The sequence below is a fragment of the Rana temporaria genome, chromosome 1 (assembly GCF_905171775.1).
Source record: "Rana temporaria chromosome 1, aRanTem1.1, whole genome shotgun sequence".
Classification (NCBI taxonomy): domain Eukaryota; kingdom Metazoa; phylum Chordata; class Amphibia; order Anura; family Ranidae; genus Rana; species Rana temporaria.
The window spans coordinates 9,969,147-9,992,907 of record NC_053489.1 but is presented as its reverse complement, the minus strand read 5'-3'; the positions used below and the strand labels follow the sequence as shown (position 1 = coordinate 9,992,907).

The 23,761-nt window shown below is 48.9% G+C and overlaps 1 protein-coding gene across 1 annotated transcript; it reads right to left on the bottom strand.

Moving 5' to 3' along the window:
- Window positions 1–5,859: 5,859 nt before the first annotated feature.
- LOC120924776 (N-acetyltransferase 8-like) lies at window positions 5,860–6,721 on the bottom strand. The gene has a single exon (XM_040335795.1). The coding sequence runs from the start codon at window positions 6,672–6,674 to the stop codon at window positions 6,027–6,029; it is 648 nt and encodes a 215-aa protein (XP_040191729.1). The 5' UTR covers window positions 6,675–6,721; the 3' UTR covers window positions 5,860–6,026.
- Between the last annotated feature and the right edge of the window lie 17,040 nt (window positions 6,722–23,761).

Below are 23,761 nucleotides of genomic sequence, written 5' to 3'. Positions count from 1 at the left end.
CTCTGATCTGACTCCATTTTCCTCTCTTAACCCCTCCCTGTATTCCAGGTATGGGGCCCATGTCGCCCGGTACCTCTCATCTTGATCTTTCATTGCTATAGTAAGATTCTCCATTTGTTGGATTTCTTCAAGGTCCTGGAGTGGCCTAGCCAGTCTCCCGACCTGAACCCAATAGAAGATCCTTGGAGGGAGCTGAAAGTCCATATTGCCCGGCGCCACCCCTGAAACCTGAAGGATCTGGAGAAGCTCCACTCCTCCACTATGGAGGAGTGGGGCCAAAATCCCTGCTGCAGTGTGTGCAAACCTGGTCAGGACCTTCAGGAAACGTCTGATCTCTGTAATTGCAAACAAAGATTTCTGTACCAAATATTAAGTTCTGCTTTTCTGATGTATCAAATACCGTATTTATCGGCGTATAACTCACACTTTTTTCCCCTTAAAATCAGGGGGAAATCGTGGGTGCGTGTTATACGCCGATCCTCGCTGTTTCTGAGCGCCGCCGACAGAGCCCGACAAGACCGAGCCGAGCCGAGTGTACTGCGCACTCCGCTAGGCTCGGCTCCGCCCGCAGCCACGCGAGAGGAGCCAATAGAAGCCGAACACACTGGAAATCCGGCTCTGCACAGCTCGACCGAGGCGCCAAATTCAAACACACAACGCTGACGGCAGACGGACCCCACGCAAGGCCGCAGTCGGACACCGGACAAGACAGCAGACGGACACCGACAAGGCTGGACAGACCCCGCGCAAGGCCGCAGACAGACGCCGGACAAGGCCGCCGATGGACGCCGACAGCAGATAGACACCGACAAGGCTGAGCATCCAAAAACGCCCGCAGCCAAGCGAGAGGAGCAGAGAGAAGCTGTGAGGAGCCGAATACACCGAAAATCCGGCTCTGCACAGCTTGACTGAGGCGCCAAATTCAAACACACAACGCTGACGGCAGACGGACGCGACGAACACCGACAAGGCTGGATGGACCGGCAGACGGACGCGACGGACACCGACAAGGCTGGGCGGACCCCGCGCAAGGCCGCAGTCGGACGCCGGACAAGGCCGCTGATGGACGCCGGGCAAGACAGCAGACGGACACCGACAAGGCTGGACGGACCCCGAGCAAGGCCGCAGACGGACGCCGGACAAGGCCGCCGATGGACGCCGACAACAGACGGACACTGACAAAGCTGAGCATCCAAAATGTAAGTTTTTTTTCCTAAACTTCCCTTCTAAGCTTGGGGTGCGCGTTATACGCCGGCGCGCGGTATACCCCGATAAATACGGTACTTATGTCAATCATACAATGTGATTTTCTGGATTTTTGTTTTAGATTCCGTCTCTCACAGTTGAAGAGTACCTATGATAAAAATGACAGAGCTCTACATGCTTTGTAAGTAGGAAAACCTGCAAAATCAGCCGTGTATCACATACTTGTTCTCCCCACTGTATATGCAGTCCCCGGGTTACAAACGAGAGAGAAGTTCTGTAGGTTTGTTCTTAAGCCCAGGTTCACACTGGGTACGATTTGGTACGATTTGAGATGCGATTTCACATGTCAAATCGCATCTCAAATCGGCGGCATTTGCTGGCAATTGTTGGCAATGGCACCGTCCTAATCGGTGCAACGCCGCATCTGCGGCGCTGCACAGATTTCAAAAAGTAGTTCCTGTACTACTTTTTGCGATTTCGGGCTGCGATTTACATTGAACCCTGCACAGACGTCTCTTAAATCGCGGCAAAACCGCAGCCGCGATTTTACCGCGATTTTGAATTCGCAGCAGTGTGAACCTAGCCTTAGTTGAATTTGTATGTAAATTGGAACAGGTACATTTGTTAAGTGTAACGCCAGCCCAAAAAAAAATTTTATTACAATTTTTGGATAGTGTAGGAAAAGGTTAACACCCCTGTAAAGGTTTGTTTTGCTGTCTGTGGCCCCGTTCAGAAGATTTCACCTCACTTTCTGTCCCAATGACAATTGGATTTTGAAAATTTGGGGTTGTTGTGGAAACAAGGATTGGTGATAAAGCATCAGCGGAGACTCCTTTTTCCCATGAAAACTCTTAAGCCGCGTACACACGGTCGGTCAAACCGATGAGAACGGTCTGATGTAGACATGTGCAATTTTTTTCGTTACGAATACGTTTTCCGGCAATTTTCGTTACGGTTTAGCGCAATTAATAACGAATAACGATATTTTCAAAATAACGAATATGGAAAACAACGAAGATACGAAAGATGAAAGAAACGAAAACATACAAACTACGAAAATACCGAACCCCAAAAAAATAAAAAATTTACGAAAAACAAAATGAACGAAAATGCAAACTTACTAATATTCGAAGACCGAAAAGAAAACAACCGAAATGCCGAACAAAGAACAAAAAACGAAAATCAAAACTAACGAAAAATAAATTACGAATCTTCGTAAAACGGAAATGAAAACAAGGAAATTATGAAATAATGTAAATTAGCTTTCGTTAGTACTGACATTGACCAATAGCCACTGAGCGCTGTCCCTTTCCTCTGAAGAGGTTTGTTCCTTCCCCCAATGAGCTTCTTTCTCATTACCTCCTGGCTCATTGTGTCTTTTTCTGTGTTAGACTGCAGTGCATCTCATTTCTAGATTTGTATTTGTAATATCTGACATATTTTAGTTTTCTTCTACGTCAGACTTCATTCTAGACAGGGTGTGTGTGCTAACTAAGACAGTCAAGTCAATCACAGTAAAGTACGAATTACAAAATTACGACGAGTAGTGTGTCGAATAAACGTAAAATGTATTCTAACAGAATTACGAATGCAATAAAATCTACAAAAGTACGTTTTTAGAATCAAAGGAAATTAGACACGAAAATACGAATGATCATAAAGCAACGAAGATATATTTCTTACGAAAATACGAACGCGGCATGATGGAAAATATAATGTAAATACGAATAGCAAAACAACGAAAATTAAACTAACGTAAAAACAAAGGAACGAATAAAATCATTTTAAAAATACGAACGCGGCAGAATACAAAATATAACGAAAATACGAATCTCGATTCAACGAAAAATAAACTAACAGAAAAAAACGGAAACGGAAAAAAGAGTGTTACGAAAATACTAAAGAGTACGAATACGATAACTAACGTCTTACGAAATTACGACTCGTTACGAATCACGATAAACGAACCGAAACAAAACAGAAATAAACGAAAATTTTTGCTGGGCACATGTCTAGTCTGATGGACCGTTTTCATCGGACCAAACCGATCGTGTGTGGGCCCCATCGGTTATTTATCCATAGGTTAAAAAAAAGCCAACTTGTTTTAAATTTAACCGATGGATTCCTAAAAAAACGATCGTTTGTAGACACGTCCATCGGTTAAAAATCCACGCATGCTCAGAATCAAGTCGACGCATGCTTGGAAGCATTGAACTTAATTTTTTTCCGGCACGTCGTTGTGTTTTACGTCACGTTACGTTTTTTAACCGATGGTGTGTAGGCACGACTGACCATCAGTCAGCTTCATCGGTTAACCGATGAAAACGGTCCATCAGATCGTTTTCATCGGATTGGACCGGTCGTGTGTACAGGGCTTTAAGCCTTATACACACGGTCGGACTTCAAACTAGGGGCCAGATTCACGTAGATCCGCGTATCTTTGCGCGGGCGTAACGTATCCGATTTACGTTACGCCTCCGCAACTTAGAAGGGCAAGTGCTGTATTCTCAAAGCACTTGCTCCGTAAGTTGCGGCGGCGTAGCGTCAAAAGGCCGGCGTAAGCCCGTCTAATTCAAATTTGGAACAGGGGGGCGTGTTTTATGTTAATAACTTGTGACCCGACGTGATTGACGTTTTTCACGAACGGCGCATGCGCCATCCGTGGAAATCTCCCAGTGTGCATTTCTCCTAATACGCCGCAAGGACGTATTGGTTTTGACGTGAACGTAAATTACGCCCAGCCCCATTCACGGACGAGTTACGCAAACAACATAAAAATGTTTAAATTCGACGCGGGAACGACGGCCATACTTAACATTGGTACGCCGCACTTACGCCACCATATAGCAGGGGTAACTTTACGCCGGGAAAAGCCGACCGTAAACGGCGTATCTGTACTGCGTCGGCCGGGCGTACGTTCGTGAATTCGCGCATCTAGCTGATTTACATATTTTGACGCGTAAATCAGCGTAAACGCCCCTAGCGGCCAGCGTAAATATGCAGTTACGATCCGATGGCGTAAGGGACTTACGCCTGTCGGATCTAAGGGAAATCTATGCGTAACTGATTCTAAGAATCAGGCGCATAGATACGACCGGCCAGACTCAGAGATACGACGGCGTATCTGGATATACGCCGTCGTATCTCTTTTGAGAATCCGGCCCTAAATTGTTCGTGGATTTTTGTTTGAAGGGCGTTGGCCGTGAACTTGGTATGCATACACACGACTTTTTCAGCAAACTCCCAAAATCACGTGTTTTTTCCGCTCTATACCGCCACCCTTTGGTCAACTTCTTCTATTGTTGGTTGATTTTTAACATTGGTTCTGAGCATACGTGTTTGTACTTTGGACAAAATTCCGATGGACTTCTGTACACACGATAGGACTTTGCACCGTAGGACTTTTGTTGCTGAAAAGTTTGTCCGTTTGCAGAGTGAAATTTTGTCCGATGAAAACCAAAAAAGTTTGTCTGATGGAGCGTACACACGTCCGGATTTTTTTTTAAAACCTGCTCATTTTGAAGTTTGTTGTCAAAAAGTCTGACCGTGCGTATGGGACTTAACAGGAGCAGTGGCGGTTCGTCCACAGAGGGCGCTAGAGCGCCGCCCCCTCTGGCTCTCGCCGCCACTGAGTCTAATAACATAGATTCATGCATTGCACGAATCTATGTTATTATCGCCGCTGCCGCTGTTCTATTCAGATGGTCGGCGCTCATGTCCGGCCATCTGAATAACGCCAGCTGGTTGGCTCTGATAGGCTTTTCCGAGTACAGCCCTCGGGTCTCGGAATCTTATACAAGGAACGCACTAGGGATGCGCTCCTTTGATAAGACTGACAGGCGTCTCTGCCAATCAGGTTCACCGGTTCTGGTTACCGGTAACCTGATTGGCTGAAGTGACATCGAGGGCGGGACTAGGGAGAAGACATCGAGGGAGCGTGGAGAGAGGATGGCTGACCCGAGAAAGGTAAGTGCCGGGAGACAGGGGGGGGGGGGGGGAAGCAATCTGGTGGTTTTTGAGGGGGCACAATGTCATGGCACAGTGGCGACAATGGCATAGCACAGTGGCGACAATTAATGGGCACAGTGGCTGCGTTTGGCATGGCACAGTGGCGACAATTGATGGGCACAGTGGCGACAATGACATGGCACAGTGGCGACAATTGATGAGCACAGTGGCGACAATGGCATGGTACAGTGGCTGCGTTTGGCATGGCACAGTGGCGACAATTGATGGGTACAGTGACGACAATAGCATGGCACAGTGGCGACAATGGCATGGCACAGTGGCTGCATTTGGCATGGCACAGTGGCAACAATTGATGGCACAGTGGCTGCGTTTGGCATGGCACAGTGGCGACAATTGATGGGCACAGTGGCGACAAAGGCATAGCACAGTGGTGACAATTGATGGCACAGTGGCTGCGTTTGGCATGGCACAGTGGCGACAATTGATGGGCACAGTGGCGACAATTGATGGCACAGTGGCTGCGTTTGATAGCATGGCACAGTGGCGACAATTTTATGGCACAGTGGCGACAATTTTATGGCACAGTGGCCACGTTTGATGGGCACAGTGGGGGCAATTGATGGGTACAGTGAGGCTGCAATTGATGTTTTTTTTGTTTTGTTTTTTCATTTGTTTGCGCCCCCTCAAAAATTTTGAGCACCAGCCGCCACTAAACAGGAGTGATTGTCCCTTCCCAGGGGTAGATTTCCTCTATCTTCCTGTTGTCTCCTTCTGTTCGTAAGTATGTAAGTCGGATATTTGCAAATCGAGGAGTGCCTGCATGTGATTTATCCCTGAACGGGAATGTCGTACTAGTAAAACAAAATTTTGAAGTCAACGATTTTTCCAATTATAAATGGTGCATAGTCGGTGGTGGTTCGTCTGAAGCCCATCTTTAGATATAACTTTGAAGCATCGTTCTGAGATAAGGAGGTGCTTAACACCACCGCACTACTGCCTCTCTTCTGGGCATAGTCAATGACCGTGCTACACAAGGCCTTGGCGATCCCTTTCCCTCTGTGTTTCGTGGGAACCGACAATCTCTTAAGCTCCACTTGGTTTTCTCCAGTGGGAGGATATGGAGGAATGGCAGCAACCATCCCAGCAACTTCCCCAGCCAGCTCTGCCACCCAGAAGCAGTAACCATCCCGTTGTAGGTAATATTTCTGGATATTCATCATGTCGGTAGCTAAGCTATCTGCAACATAACCAACGTAGATATGCCTGTTCACAAGCCATAGTGCTGCTACACTGAGAGATACCACCATGGTTGAGAGGAGGTAAGACCCCGTGGTCTGTAGGAGTACCAAGAACATGGCCAGCAGGAGAGCCCAGATGTGAGGGAGGCTGACGGTGTGAAAGAAAGCAGTATTGGTGTGTTCTATAATGCCTCGGGAGAAGATATCCCAGACCGCCTCATAATCCGAGTCCTTGTACAGCCGAATAACGTAGTCAGGCATGGTCTCCTCCTGCAAAAGAAAATTTATAGGTAATACATGGAGTGTTTATTTATAGTCAAGGACAAAGGAATACATGAAGCGTTTATAGTCAAAGAAAAAAGAATACTGGAGCGTTCATAGTCAAGGACAAAGGAATACTGGAGCGTTCATAGTCAAGGACCAAGGAATACATGGAGCGTTCATAGTCAAGGACAAAGGAATACTGGAGCGTTCATAGTCAAGGACAAAGGAATACTGGAGCGTTCATAGTCAAGGACAAAGGAATACATGGAGAGTTGATAGTCAAGGATAAAGGAATACTGGCGTGTTCATAGTCAAGGACAAAGAAATACTGGAGTGTTCATAGTCAAGGAAAATAGAATACTGTAGTGTTCATGGTTAAAGACAAAGCAATACATGGAGAGTTCATAGTCAAGGTCAAAGGAATACATGGAGCATTCATAGTCAAAGACAAAGGAATACTGGAGCGTTCATAGTCAAGGACAAAGGAATACATGGAGCGTTCATAGTCAAGGACAAAGGAATACTGGAGCGTTCATAGTCAAGGACAAAGGAATACTGGAGCGTTCATAGTCAAGGACAAAGGAATACTGGAGCGTTCATAGTCAAGGACAAAGGAATACTGGAGCGTTCATAGTTAAAGACAAAGGAATACTGGAGCGTTCATAGTCAAGGACAAAGAAATACTGGAGCGTTCATAGTCAAGGACAAAGGAATACTGGAGCGTTCATAGTCAAGGACAAAGGAATACATGGAGAGTTCATAGTCAAAGAAAAAGGAATACTGGAGCGTTCATAGTCAAAGACAAAGGAATACATGGAGTGTTCATAGTCAAGGAAAATAGAATACTGTAATGTTCATGGTTAAAGACAAAGGAATACATGGAGAGTTCATAGTCAAGGACAAAGGAATACTGGAGCGTTTATAGTCAAAGAAAAAGGAATACTGGAGCGTTCATAGTCAAAGACAAAGGAATACTGGAGCGTTCATAGTCAAGGACCAAGGAATACTGGAGTGTTCATAGTCAAAGACAAAGGAATACATAGAGCGTTCATAGTCAAAGAAAAAGGAATACTGGAGTGTTCATAGTCAAGGAAAATAGAATACTGTAGTGTTCATGGTTAAAGACAAAGGAATACATGGAGAGTTCATAGTCAAGGACAAAGGAATACACAGTTAGCTGGATTCAGAGAGAGTTAGGCCGGTGTATCAGTAGATACGCCGGCGTAACTCTGAATCTGCACTGTCGCAAATTTAAGCGTATTCTGGAAACCAGATACGCTTAAATTAGGCTAAGATACGAGCGGCGTAAGTCTCCTACGCCGTCGTATCTTAGGGTGCAATTTTTCCACTGGCCGCTAGGTGGCGCTTCCGTTGAGTTCGGCGTAGAATATGTAAATGACTAGATACGCCGATTCACGAACGTACGCTTGCCCGTCGCAGTAAAGATACGCCGTTTACGTAAGGTGTTTTCAGGCGTAAAGTTATTCCATCAAATAGCTGGACTAGTCAATGTTAAGTATGGCCGTCGTTCCCACGTCGAAATTTGAAAATGTTTTTGTCGGTTGCGTAAGTCGTCCGTGAATGGGGCTGGACGTCATTTACGTTCACGTCGAAACCAATACGTCCTTGCGGCATACTTTGGAGCAATGCACAATGGGAAATTCCACGGACGGCGCATGCGCCGTTCGGGAAAAACGTCAATCACGTCGGGTCACAGTAGATTTACATAAAACACGCCCCCCTGATCCAAATTTGATCAGGCCAATTTACGCTGCTCCGCCGCAACTTACGGAGCAAGTGCTTTGAGAATACAGCACTTGCCCGTCTAAGTTGAGGAGGCGTAACGTAAATCAGATACGTTACGCCGCCGCAAAGATACGGCATTCTACGAGAATCTGGGACAGTGAGTTTATAGTCAAGAACAAAGGAATTCACTGAGAGTTCATAGTCAAGGACCAAGGAATACATGGAGAGTTCATAGACAAGGACAAAGGAATACTGGAGTGTTCATGGTCAAGGATTAAGGAATACTGGAGTGTTCATAGTCAAGGACCAAGGAATACATGGAGCGTTCATAGTCTAAGAAAAAGGAATACTGGAGTGTCCAAGGTTAAAGACAAAGGAATACAGTACATGGATAATTCATAGTCAAAGACAAAGGAATACATGGAGAGTCCATGGTCAAAGGCACAGGAATACATCTCCCGAGCCCTTCTCTATGGGTCCATAAGACACACAAAGCCTCGACTCGGCCCAGCCCCCCACTCTCTTCTCATTGGCTCACTGGCTGTGATTGACATCAATGGGAGCCACTTGCTCCCGCTTCTTGTTCTGATAGATATGGTAATCTGCATGGGTCCTTTATACTATATCTTTTATGGCTTTGCCCTAAACAGAGGAGATACTGGGCTGACATAGTGGGCACTTTGAACTGTATTTCTGGTACTGATTTGCCTGTAGAACTTCTCATGTGTCTTTTAGGTCACTTTGATATATCCTCTATGGACACAAATGTAATGGTTACTCTTCTTGGAGCATTGCGTGTTGCAGAGGCGTTGCTAGGGGGGTGCGGGGGGTGCGGTCCGCACTGGGTGACACCCGCTAGAGGGGTGACACCATCCCGTTTTTACCACTCTATACTACCCTAACCTGCCACTATACTGCCCTATACTATCATTTACATGGGGCTGGTTTGAGGTGCGCCCCATGCCCGTGCGCTGCCTGCTTGGTGCTGGGCAGCCTAGAAAGGGGGGGGTGACACCATGTTTTACCGCACCGGGTGACACCAACCCTAGTGACGCCACTGGCGTGTTGCTCGCAGGGTGATCGCTTTGAAGTGGACCTCAACGAACTCACCTTCTCCCTCAGAATAAATGAGTGAACTAAATAAATATATTTCCTTTGAAAAACATACTTCCTTACTGCGCAACGCCATATCTAAATCTCAACCGATCTGGTCCTCCTAAACAGACTGCATGTTCCTGGCTTTTAAACTGGTTGTTAACCCACTAAAATTGATATAACTAGATTCACGTAGGGTGTCCTAACTTTGCGGCGGCGTAGCTTAGCGTGTTTACGCTACGCCGCCTTAAGTCAGAGAGGCAAGTACATGATTCTCAAAGTACTTGCCTCCTAACTTACGGCGGCGTAGCGTAAATCGGGCGGGCGTAAGGGCGCCTAATTCAAATTTAGCTGAGGGGGCGTGTTTTATGTTAAAGGGGCTTGACCTGACATTTTGGACGTTTTTTTTAGAACGGCGCATGCACCGTCCACCTACATTTCCCAGTGTGCATTGCGGCAACGTACGCCGCACGGGCCTATTGATTTCGACGTGGACGTAAATGACGTAAATCCCTATTCACGGACGACTTAAGCAAACGACGTAAAATTTTCGAATTTCGAAGCGGGAACGGCGGACATACTTTAACATTACTATTCCAACTATTTGATGAAATAACTTTAGGCCTGATAAAGCGTTACGTAAACGGCGTATCTGTACTGCGTCGGCCGGGCGTACGTTCGCGAATAGGCGTATCTACTGATTTACATATTCTACGCCGACCGCAATGGAAGCACCACCTAGCGGCCAGCCTCAATATTGCAATCTAAGATACGACGGCTTGCGCCGTCGTATCTTAGATATGTTTAAGCGTATCTCTGTTTGAGAATACACTTAAACTTAGGTCGGCGCAAATTGTGAGTTAGGTCGGCGTATCTACTGATACGCCAGCCTAACTCTACCTGAATCTAGTTAATAGTATCCTCTCTGTTTATTAATGTAATCTGCCCCTGTGTCTGTGCCTTATAAAAAAAAATGCAGCTATATACCTGTTTTCAGAGTGCAAATCAGCGCTCACGTGACCCGCCGCCCGGGCATGTACTGGCCATCGGGCCTAATAATTAGAGCACCGCTGTACTGCCTATAAGAGAAATAAAGTAGAATGGCTAATGGTCAGTGAATGAGGGGGGGGGGAGGGCTTGTGTTGCCATGAGGCCTGGCCGGCTGGTATAGGGGAGACCCGTCATTCGAACTGCCCATCACCTCACTTCATAGTGCGCAACCCGGCTCAGCCTCAGCACCACCGATGGCTGTGCAGCATTGCCGGTTTCTGAAATTTCAGCCAATGAAACTGTAGCAATGTTCCTGCATGTCGTTATCCCTCCTGCTTCACTGGTTTTTCTGCATTGGCAAAATTAAAGTGGTCCGGTCTGGATGAAGTCCAGGGCCAAATTTTTGTCCCAGTCCAGCCCTGCCGCCGCCTTTTTACTTTCTCGGCCTAACAGCTGCATCGGGCAGGGCCGAAGATCCCCCCAGCTGATGTCAGCCAGGAGGGGAGGAGGAGAGAGGCAATGGGTCATGTGAGCGCCAATCGGCGCTCTGAAATCAGTTTAACAATTGCGAGGTTGTGTGATGCTGTACAAAAACAACATTTACGTATTTTTCCCCCCCCCACAAATAGAGACTTCTTTTGGTGGTGTTTGATCACCTCTTCATTTTTCTTGCGCTATAAACCAAAAAAGAGCGACAATTTAGAAAAAAAACACATTGGGCTAGATCCAGTAAGAAGTTACTTCGGCGTATCTGTTGATACGCCGCGTAACTTCTAGGATGCGCCGGCGTATCTTTTTTCTGTATTCAGAAAGCAAGATACGCCGTAATTTTGCTAAAATACGACCGACGTAAGTCTCTTACGCCGTCGTATCTTAGGGTGCATATTTACGCTGGCCGCTAGGTGGCGCTTCTGTTGATTTTGGCGTAGAATATGAAAATGGGCTAGATACGCCGATTCAGAAACGTACGTGCGCCCGGTGGATTTTTTTACGTCGTTTACGTAAGGCTTTTTCCGGCGTAAGGTTACTCCTGCTATATGAGGAGTATCCAATGTTAATTATAGATGTCGGGACAGCGTCAAATTTTGCGTCGTTTACGTTGTTTGCGTAAGTCGTTCGCGAATAGGGCTTTGCGTAAATTACGTTCATGTCGAAAAGATTGACTAATTGCGACGTGATTAGGAGCATGCGCACTGGGATACGTTCACGGACGGCGCATGCGCCGTTCGTTAGAAACTTTGTTTACGTGGGGTCATGTTTTATTTGCATAAAACACGCCCACCTCTTCACAATTTGAATTTGGCGCGCTGACGCCGGCAGATTTATGCTACGCCGCCGTAACTTAGGGCGCAGGTTCTTTGTGAATCCAGCCCCAGCCTCACTAAGTTACGGCGGCGTAGCGTATCTGAGATACGCTACGCCCGCACAAACTTACGGGGGGCTATCTGAATCTAGCGCATTCTTTTTTACTTTTTGCTATAATAAATATCTACCCCCCACCCCCAAAAAAATGTAAAACAACAAGTTTCATCAGTTTAAGCCAATATGTATTCTTCTACATAATTTTGTTAAAAAAAATCCCAATAAGCGTATGTAGCAAGGTCCCAGGCCTCCTTTGATCTAATGAGAACCTCCAGGACCAGGGATAGCTTACATCCTTCTGTATGTAGTGGGCTATGAGGCATGGTGGGTGCAGAGTAGTTAAGTTATTGGGCGCCAGACACTTCTTGGATGCAAAAGAAATGTTATTTCTCTTAAAGCGGAGGTTCACCCAAAAAACATGTATATACCATTCAATCCAGCATACTGCCGACATGTACAGTATGCTGTTTTTTGTTTTTTTTCGCTGTACATACCGCCGTATAGCTATTTCCCCCCCCAGGCTTCCGGGTAGTGGATCCCGCAGGAGTGGGCATTCCTATTCAGAGACTAAGTGATTGACGTGATGACAAAAGCTTCCCCCGGCGCATAATGCACGTCACCAGTTTCCGAAAGAAGCCGGACATCGGTGCGCAGGCGCCGTATAGCGCCGTAAAGAGCCGACTTGCAGTTCGGCTTCTTTCGGAAACTGGTGATGCGCTTATGCGCCGGGGGGAAGCTTTTGTCATCACGTCAATCACTTAGGCCGCGTACACACGCTCAGTCCATCCGATGACAACGAATGAAACTGACTGATGGTCTGTCGTGCGTACACACCATCAGTTAAAAAAACTATCGGGTCAGAACGCGGTGACGTAAAACACAACGTCGTGCTGAAAAAAACGAAGTTCAATGCTTCCAAGCATGCGTCGACTTGATTCTGAGTATGCATGGGTTTTTAACCGATGGTTTTCCATACTAACGATCGGTTTTGACCTATTGGTTAGGCATCCATCGGTTCAATTTTAAAGCAAGTTCTAATTTTTTTGACCGAAGGTTAACTGACCAATGGGGCCTGCACACGATCGGTTTGGACCGATGAAAAGGTCCTTCAGTCCGTTTTCATCGGTTTTGACCGATCGTGTGTACGCGGCCTAAAGCGTACACACGGTCGTTTTTTGTGATGAAATAAAACAACGTTTTTAAAAACGTCATTTAAAATGATCGTGTTTGGGCTTCACATCGTTTTTTGTCTTCAAAAAAACGACCAAAAAAAAAGTCGACATGCTTATGTCGTTTTTAAAAAAGTCGTTTTTTGTGTCATAAAAAATGATCGTGTGTGGGCTAAAACGACATTTTAAACAACGTTTTAAACCCGCGCATGCTCAGAAGCAAGTTATGAGACGGGAGCTTGAATGGAACAGAGTGCCGTCGTACGTGTTGTACGTCACCGCGCTTTGCTAGAGCATTTTCAGAAAATTATGGTGTGTAGGCAACGTTGTTTTTTATGAAGAAGTTAGAAAAACTTTGTTTTTTTTCATGATGAAAAACGTTGTTTTATTTCATCACAAAAAACAACCGTGTGTACGCGGGATAAGTCTCTGAATAGGAACGCCCAGTCCCGCGGGATCCACTACCCGGAAGCCGGGGGGGAAAATAGCTATACGGCGGTATGTACAGCGGAAAAAAACAAAAAAAACAGCATACTGTACATGTCGGCAGTATGCTGGATGGAATGGTATATACTTGTTATTAGGGTGAACCTCCGCTTTAACAAGTCTTTTTTTGGGTGGAAAGAGGGTTAGGGCCAGGACACCCTTAGGTATTTGCAAGTCAACTGGCAGACTCCGAGACTTGGATAGGAGGACAGTCGTGCAGGGAAAGGCATCCAGCAAGACGCCACATGTGCAGGAATGCTGTCTCCTATGGCAACAGTCTTTATCTTCAGCCCACTGAGCACCCGGTCTCTCACTAGACCCTCTGATTCACTGGCACTGAATCCCTTGAGCTCCTCCAATCTTCACAGTGGTATCCTCCTCAAACCCAGGGCTGGACTGGGACAAAAATTTGGCCCTGGACTTCATCCAGACTGGCCCACTATGACAGGTCTCTCCCACAGCGGCCAGACAACTCCCGCACCCCCCGGCCACCCAAGCCCCCTCTCCCCCTTCGCTAGACACTCTTTATTAGAGTAGAACGGCTGGTACTGGTACTCTTATTGGCAGTACCAGTGTGGAAGCTAGACATTATTTCACCCAGGGCAAAGAATCAGTTTGGTGCTCCCCCTTATGGGACAAGATTAGGCAGAAGTGAGAAACTCCCAGGCCGCTGTCACTGAATCCGGCCCACTGAGCCATCGGCCCACCGGGAAACTCCCTGTAGTCCCAATGGCCAGTCCATCCCTGCTCAAACCTCAACCCCGCCTCTCTTCTGGGCCCCTGGCTTGGCACTCAAAATACTTCTCAAGCTTCACTCACGCTGGCCTGCTCGGTCCCTGGCTTGACAAACAAGGCTGTTCTGCAAGCATCACCTCCACTGGTTGGGCCCCTGGCTTGGTTCCCACCGAAGTTTCCCGATTCTTCACCGTCCCCGGTTGGTGAGAATACTGCTCCCTTACTGGCGGCAGCTTCCCCTCTACCTTCGACTGCGCCAGGTTCTCCGGCCGACAGAACCAGGGCCGCTGATAGAAATCATGGGGCCCCGTACAGCCTACCTGAATGGGGCCCCCTTTAGCCCCTCCCCTGGTCCCTCCTTCAGCCCCCTGGCCACGCCCCAGACCCCGCCTTAAAACAAAGTGCATGTAATGGTGGCGATCAGCAACTTGATGGTGGGACATGCCAATGCCATAATGTGCTGCAGACAGTGCCATCCATGCCAATTCCATAACACATGTGCGGTCTGCAGAGACAGTGCTACCCATGCTGCCAATGCCAGTAACGCATGTGTTGCCTAAAGAGACAGTGCCACCCATGCTGCCAATGCCATTGCAATTGCTTGTTTGAGAATTTTTTACATTTTTATTATTCTGCATTATTTTATCCTAGATTGCACGCCCCCCCCCCCCCCCCCTGCTGGCTGGGCCCGGTACAACAGGGCCAGTTGTACTGGCTTATCAGCAGCCCTGGACAGAACCAACACTCCGGTTGGACTGCAGGCCGCAATCCCAACCCTGCGCTGCTCTCTTGTTTCTGGAAAGGCCCTCAGACAGCCCAGCAACCAGATGTGTCTAGCAGCCTGGGCAATATGACGCACGTCCACCCAGATAGCCGCCTGGGTGGCACAGAACATCAGCTGACCTCACCCGAATATATAGGCTCTCCCAGCAGGCCAAGGGATGGTTATTCCTGCCAAGTAGGGTGACCACATTTCCAAACTACCATTCAGGGACACCCCCCTTCCCATAAATCAGCTTGTGCTGTAACGAATCACAGCACAGTGATTGGACACAAGAGGGGGGATTTATAATTTCTCCAATCACAAGCAGGGGGTGGGGACTGTGCTCCTCCAGGCATTTCCAGCCAGGACAAGTACTGTCAGTCAGTAAAGTGGTGATGTGGCGGCCTTTTTTGGGGGCATTATTTTGGCTTGGGGGGTGGGGCTGTGTCAGTTTCATTCCGTGACACTGTATTGTCCTGGAATGAAGGTGCCCGGGACAGACCTGCAAAATGCGGGACTGTCCCAGGCAATCCGGGACACATGGTCACCCTACTGCCAAGTAAATGTGTGAGGAGCAACCCTGCCTAAACTCCGGGGTGCTACACATAGATTGATTGGTCTGCACAAAAGTTATGGCTCCTATATGAATAGGGGATAGATTTATGGCATTTTTATTGTTGTTGTTTTTTTTTTTTATAGTAATGGAGGTGGACAGACGGGACACTTTTGACACTATTTTGTGACTATTGACATTTATACAGTGATCAGTGCTATTAAAATGCACTGATTACTGTTTAAATGTCACTGGCAGGAAAGGGGTTAATACTAGAGGGTGATCGAAGGGTTAAATGTGTTCCCTGGGAGGTGTTTCTAACTGTGGGGGGAGGGGACTGACAGGGAGGGGAGAGAACGGGGCTCTGTCTGTTTACATTGGCAGATCCCTGTTCTGGCTCTCTGTGGAGTGATCGCGGGTGGCTGGGCCGCCGGCCACGCGCATTGGCTCCAGTGTCGCGCCGCGGGCCTCCCACAGCCCTTAAAGCTGCCGACGTACACCTATGGTGGTTTGCGCAGCCGTGCCAACCTGCTGCCATATAACAATGTCGGCTGGTCGGCAACAGGTTAAGGGGATGTGGCAAGGGGTGTGCCCTATGCCTACATAGTTTTGCTAATAGATTTCCCACGTTACATAGTGACGTTACAAGTGATGTTAGGAGTCACCACCCATATATAAGCTAGAAGGGGATGGACACAGAGTCTCTTGGGCAGGGCCGTCTTTAAGGCAGGGCAATAGGGCCCTGTCATTATGGTGGGGCCCAAAGAAGCTGCCCCATACTTGCCAACTATACCAGTTTAAATTCTCTCCTCCCTTGAAGTTTTAGTCCTGTGCTGTGTCCTGATATCTCAGTGTGAAGTGCTGCTACTAATGCTGCCCAGCTCTGCACTATTGGTGTGTACAGATGACTCACCTGCCGATCCTGTGTTTACATTTAAATACCAGCATTGATATGTAAATAGCGGTTGCATTCATATGTAAATAGAGGCAGTATTCATATGTAAATATAGGCAGTATTCATATGTAAATAGAGGCAGTATTCATATGTATATCATGCCCCCCAGGTATCCACCATTGTCATCATCCTCGGAGAAAAAAACGATTACGGAGCCTTTGTTCACATCACGTGATCAGCTGTCATTGGCTGACAGCTGATCACGTGGTAAGGGACTGGGATCGTGATCACCCGATTCTCAGTGATCACAGCGCGCACGCCCTACAGGGGGCATGCGGGGAGAATGAAAAGGGGAGGACGTCTATTGACGGACTCCCGGCAAAGCAGGTCCGCGTTGTAGCCGGCATTCGGCTATAGCGCGGACGGGAAGTGGTTAATCAACAGCGTGTTGTTCCGGAGTCTAAGCCAGTCCCCCGACTACGTCATCTCTCTGACGAAACGCGCTGGCCGTGGCTATGACGCTACGTCATCGAGCACGCTTGCTGACTGGCAGGAGAGCAATTTTATTTGCTTGATTTTATCGCTACATGCTAGTTTTTTTAAGCCTACTGCCCATTAAGTTTGTAGTGTGGCTCAGTTTACAAGTTACATTAATTGTGATTATGTTTTTTAAATAAATGATCTTTACGGATTAGGCCCCTTTCACACGGACGGATAGAATGGTGCTTTTAGCTGCGGATTCTCAAGTTATCTATCACAGCTAAAAGCACACAATGCTTTCCTATGGCCCCATTCACACACTGCTTTCAGCTGCGGTTTTGTTACAGGCGGTTTGGTGCAGATAGAAAAAATACAATCGACTGTGTCCAGGAATGATTTGGCGCAGCTATATGCACATAACCGCAGGTAATCGCAGTGCACTGTGTTTGGTATGAATCTTGAGGGGGAACTCCACGCCAAATTTTAAATAAAAAAACGGCATGGGTTCCCCTCCAGGAGCACACCAGGCCCTTGGGTCTGCTATGGATTTTAAGGGGAACCCCTAAGCCGAAAAAACAGCGTGGTGGTTCCCCCAAAATCCATACCAGACCCTTATCCGAGTACGCAGCACGGTCAATCAGTAAAGGGGGTGGGGAAGAGCGAGCGCCCCCCCTCTGAATCGTACCAGGCCGCATGCCCTCAACATGGGGGGTGGGTGCTTTGGGGCAAGGGGGCACCCTGCGGCCCCCCCACCCCAAAGCACCTTGTGAGTTTGCGGGCGGGGAGCTTATCGGAATCCGGGAGCCCCCTTTAATAAGAGGACCCCCAGATCCCGGCCCCACCCTATGTGAATGAGTATGGGGTATATCGTAACCCTACCCATTCACCTGGAGGAAAAACGGGTAAAAAAAAAAAACACACTACACAGGTTTTTAAAGTCATTTATTAGGCAGCTCCGGGGGTCTCTTCCGACTTCGGGGGTCTCTTCTTCTGCTCTCCGGTGTCGTCTCCACGCTCTCCGGTTCTTCTCTTGCTCTCCGGTGCCTTCTTCCTTCTGCCGGGCTCCTCCGCTATCTTCTTCCAGCTCTTTTACTAGCGGCGGCCCAGTCTTCTCCGTAATCTTCTTCCCTCTTCCCGCTGTAATCCCGGGAGCGCGGTGCGCAACGATTTATGCTGCTTACGATTTATGCCTCTTATGAACTCACAGTCCCAGCATGCTCCGGGTGGTGACGACATAAGAGGCGGGGTCACCGGGTGATATCACCCGGTGACCATGCTCGATGCCTATAAAAATCGTTGCGCACCCGGCATTGCAGCAGGAGGAAGCGTTGTGTCAACATCGAAGAAGAGAAGAGGGAAGACCGGGCCGCCGCTAGTAAAGGAGCTGGAAGAAGATAGCAGAGGAGCCCGGCAGAAGGACAACGGAGAGCGGGAGGAGAAGACCGGGCCGCCCCTAGTAAAAGAGCTGGAAGAAGATAGTGGAGGAGCCCGGCAGAAAGCCAACAGGGAGCGGGAGGAGACGACGGAGAAGACCGGGCCGCCTAATAAATTACTTTAAAAAGACCTGTGTAGTGTGTTTTTTTTACACTTTTTTCTTCCAGGTGAATGGGTAGGGGTACGATGTACAGGTACTCATTCACATAGGGTGGGGGGCCTGGCAAACCCCGACAACCAGGGTTGCCGGGAAGAGGCCTTTGTCTCCATCAACATGGGGACAAGGTGCTTTGGGGTGGGGGGGCCGCAGGGCGCCCCTTTGCCCCAAAGCACCCACCCCCCATGTTGAGGGCATGCAGCCTGGTACGGTTCAGGAGGGGGGGCCTTTTTGTTGTTCCCACCCCTTTCCTGACCAACCGGGCTGCGTGCTCGGATAAGGGTCTGGTATGGATTTTGGGGGAACGCCATTTTTTCGTCTTAGGAGGTTCCCCTTAAAATCCATAGCAGACCCAAGGGCCTAGTATTCTCTTGGAGGGGAACCCATGCCGGTTTTTTATTTAAAATTCAAGGGGATTTACCCACTTAAGGACCGGAGGAAGAATTTACCCCTTAATGACCAGGCCATTTATTGAGATACGGCACTGAGTCGTTTTAACTGCGCCATTGTACCCAAACAAAATTTACTTATTTTTTCCCCTCACAAATAAATCTTTCTTTTGGTGTTATTCGATCACCTCTGCGGTTTAAATTTTTTTGCGCTATAAACAAAAAAATATAAAACATTTATGAAAAAAAAACAATATTTTATACTGTTTGCTATAATAAATATCCACCCCCCCCAAAAAAAAATGTCTTTATCAGTTTAGGCCGATATATATTCTTCTACATATTTTTGGTAAAAAAAATATTGCGTCAGACAGATCAGACAGTTTTTTCAAATTTTTGGGACCATTGACATTTATACAGCGATTAGTGCTATAAAAATGCACTGATTACTGTGTAAATGTCACTGGCAGGGAAGGGGTTAACACTAGGGGGGTGATCAAGGGGTTAAATGTGTTCCCTCATGTGTGTTTCTAACTGTGGGGGGATGGGACTGACTAGAGGAGGAGACATATCGCTGTTCCTAACTACTAGGAACAGACGATCTGTCTCTCCTCTCCAGACAGAATGGGGATTGGCGTGTTTATATCCCCGCCACTGAGTCGTTTTAACTGACAACTGCGCGGTCGTGCGACATTGTACCCAAACAGAATTGACGTCCTTTTTTCCCCACAAATAGAGCTTTCTTTTGGTGGTATTAGATCACCTCTGCAGGGTTTTTTTCTACCCCCATTGGCAGGCCCGGATTTACTCCCTTTGCCGCCCCAAGGCCGGGTCCTTCAATGCCGCCCCTGCCTGCGCAGTACAGGGGGGACATTATCCGCCGGGGGACTTTTTCGGCAGGACACTGAGAAGCAGGGGGGGTGCTGCTGCCGAATATGACATTGAGAGGCGGGGGGGGGGGGGGATGTTGCTGCCAATAATGACATTGATCATTGGGGGGTGCTGCTGCCGAAAATTACATTGAGAACCATTTCACCTCCTCTTCCCTCTGTTTTCTCTCCTCTCACCATCCGTGACATGACAGGGGGGACTCCCAAAATAAAAGTGTCCTCTCCTCTCAGCTGCAATGCAGCCCCTGCACCCACTGCCGCCCCGAGGCCTGGCCTTGTTGGCCTTGTCTGGAATCCGGCCCTGCCCATTGGCCTCAATCCGGCCCTAGTAATGTTTGGAGACCCCTGGTATAGATTGTAGAGGAACCTTGCCTGGTGTTGGTAGAAAAACGCTCTCAGACCAACCAAAAAGTAAGACCCGGAGCGAGAGAAAATAAAATGAAAGATAGGGCAGGGCTGGTGATCTGACGATATGGTTTCCGGCTATCGAGATGGTTCCTGTAAGGACTGCGCAGGCGCAATCCTTGCCCAACGGAAATCACCGAACCTCCAGGGCGACGTGGAATTTGAGGTAAGTGGCCAGTCGGACTCACGTCCTCGTGGCTCTTTTTTTAACATCCTCCAATCCACAGGGATGTTAAGGAATGAGCCTGGATGCCGGCCGAGGTTCGGAGATTTCCGTCGGCAAGGATAGTGCCTGCAGTCCTTACAGGAACCATCTCGATAGGGGAACCATACCGACAAGTCACCGGCATGACAGGGTGAGAAGGGGAAGCAACTTTGGGGTTAAGGATTCTAGGTGTAGGATGGGGGAGAGGTGGATTGGTTGGAGGAACAGGATGAGGAGGGGTTTGTGGTAGTTAGTTAAGGGATATCTGGGGTCTCCTGGACAGCAGAGAAGGGACAGGTGACGAGCAGGCAGTTTCCCAGTTACTAAGGTTACCTGGAATACGGTAATGGTTGCACTGCGGGGGTGGGTGGTCCCCCGAGCCGGTGTGTCGCGGCTGGAGGCCTGGTGTGGTAAAAGGTCCCGCAGTGTTACAAGTGGAACAAGTTGGAATTCTGGGTGCCGTCATAAGACCAACAGGCTAGGGTTGCCACCCGTCCGGGATTCACCCGGACAGTACGGGTTTTGAAACCTGTGTCCGGGTATCAGTCTCCTATTATTACTCTGTAATAGAGTTCCCATGCAGGTGTCTCCCTCCCCCCCTGCACTGCCCGACGCTCTGGCCGAGTCTCTGGTGCTGTGTAAATTGTGCGGTGACACATTGCAGGAGCGACTGTGTGCTGTGACTGTGAGGGGGGGGGGGGGGAGAGACGCACCAGTGCCTACTCCATGCAGACACACAGCCTCGGGCTCTTCCCCTCTGCAAGCCGAGCATGTGACCTGTCTGGACAGCGGGAGGAACAAACACAGAGCCTGAAGGGGACCCCCGACAGCTGGGTGAGAGCAGAGCTGAGGGTCTTTACCTTCCTGCAGTTCAGTCCACAGGCTCTCCAGTGTGGGACTTGTCATGCTGCTCTTTCCAGGGACGTGGCTGCTGATTGGAGATCAGTCTAGTTCTCCCTGCAGTCCCATCCTGGCATAATTACTTCATTGTCCAGAGCTCACTCAGTAGCCTTTATCTAATATCTTCTTTCTTCTGTGGATTGCTTTTATTTTTATTATTTTGGCAATTAAAAGTCCTCTGGTGTACTGACACATCCACTGCCCCACTGACACCGTCCACTGCCCCACTGACACATCCACTGCCCCACTGCCCCATCCACTGCCCCACTGACACCGTCCACTGCCCCACTGACACATCCACTGCCCCACTGCCCCATCCACTGCCCCACTGACACCGTCCACTGCCCTACTGACACCGTCCACTGCCCCAATGACGCCGTCCACTGCCCCACTGACACCGTCCACTGCCCCACTGACACCGTCCACTGCCCCACTGACACATCCACTGCCCCACTGACACATCCACTGCCCCACTGACACATCCACTGCCCCACTGACACCGTCCACTGTCCTACTGACACCGTCCACTGCCCTACTGACACCGTCCACTGCCCTACTGACACCATCCACTGCCCCACTGACACTGTCCTCTGCCCCACTGACACATCCACTGCCCCACTGACACCGTCCACTGTCCTACTGACACCGTCCACTGCCCTACTGACACCGTCCACTGCCCTACTGACACCATCCACTGCCCTACTGACACCGTCCACTGCTCTACTGACACCATCCACTGCCCCACTGACACCGTCCACTGCTCTACTGATACCATCCACTACTCTACTGATACCGTCCACTGCCCCACTGATACCGTCCACTGCCCCACTGACACCGTCCACTGCCCCACTGACACCGTCCACTGCCCCACTGACACCATCCACTGCCTTACTGACACCATCCACTGCTCTACTGACAACGTCCTCTGCCCTACTGACACCATCCTCTGCTCCACTGACACCGTCCTCTGCCCCACTGACACCGTCCACTGCCCCACTGACACCGTCCTCTGCCCCACTGACACGTCCACTGCCCTACTGACACGTCCACTGCTCTACTGACACCGTCCACTGCTCTACTGACACCCTCCACTGCCCCACCGACACCCTCCACTGCCCCACTGACACCCTCCTCTGCCCCACTGACACCCTTCACTGCCCCACTGACACCGTCCACTGCCCCACTGACACCGTCCACTGCCCCACTGACACCGTCCACTGCCCCACTGACACCGTCCACTGCCCCACTGACACCATCCACTGCCCCACTGACACCGTCCACTGCTCTACTGATACCGTCCACTGCCCTACTGACACCGTCCACTGCTCTACTGACACCGTCCACTGCCCCACTGACACCGTCCACTGCCCCACTGACACCGTCCACTGCCCCACTGACACCGTCCACTGCTCTACTGACACCGTCCACTGCCCCACTGACACCGTCCACTGCCCCACTGACACCGTCCACTGCCCCACTGACACCGTCCACTGCCCTACTGACACCGTCCTCTGCCCCACTGACTGTGTCCACTTTTAAGGTAAGCTAGGTTCATATTTTAACTGTGACTTTTCTTTTATTAATCTAATGATATTTTATGGGCACACCATGCCCCTTTAAGTCCACCCCCCTCTCCACTGTTAACACAATTTGGCTTGACGAAAAGGTGGCAACCCTACAACAGGCCGATAAGTTGTTTTTGTTAATAAAAAGGCTGCTATGGCCATTTGTACTCCAATTCGTGTGTGGTCTCGTTATTTAGTTAATAGCAAGGGGGGGTGGGTGAGTACTCACGGTCGGCAAGGACACAAAACAAAGTGGGACATCTTTTCTCACGGTCGGCAAAGACACAAAACAAGGTGGGACATCTTATAACATGGTCGGCAAAGACACAAAACAAGGTGGGACATCTTTTCTCATGGTCGGCAAAGACACAAAACAAGGTGGGACATCTTATCTCATGGTCGGCAAAGACCCAAAACAAGGTGGGACATCTTATCTCATGGTCGGCAAAGACACAAAACAAGGTGGGACATCTTATCTCATGGTCGGCAAAGACACAAAACAAGGTGGGACATCTTATCTCATGGTCGGCAAAGACACAAAACAAGGTGGGACATCTTTTCTCATGGTCGGCAAAGACCCAAAACAAGGTGGGACATCTTTTCTCACGGTCGGCAAAGACACAAACAAGGTGGGACATCTTATCTCATGGTCGGCAAAGACACAAAACAAGGTGGGACATCTTATCTCATGGTCGGCAAAGACACAAAACAAGGTGGGACATCTTTTCTCATGGTCGGCAAAGACCCAAAACAAGGTGGGACATCTTTTCTCACGGTCGGCAAAGACACAAAACAAGGTGGGACATCTTATCTCATGGTCGGCAAAGACACAAAACAAGGTGGGACATCTTTTCTCATGGTCGGC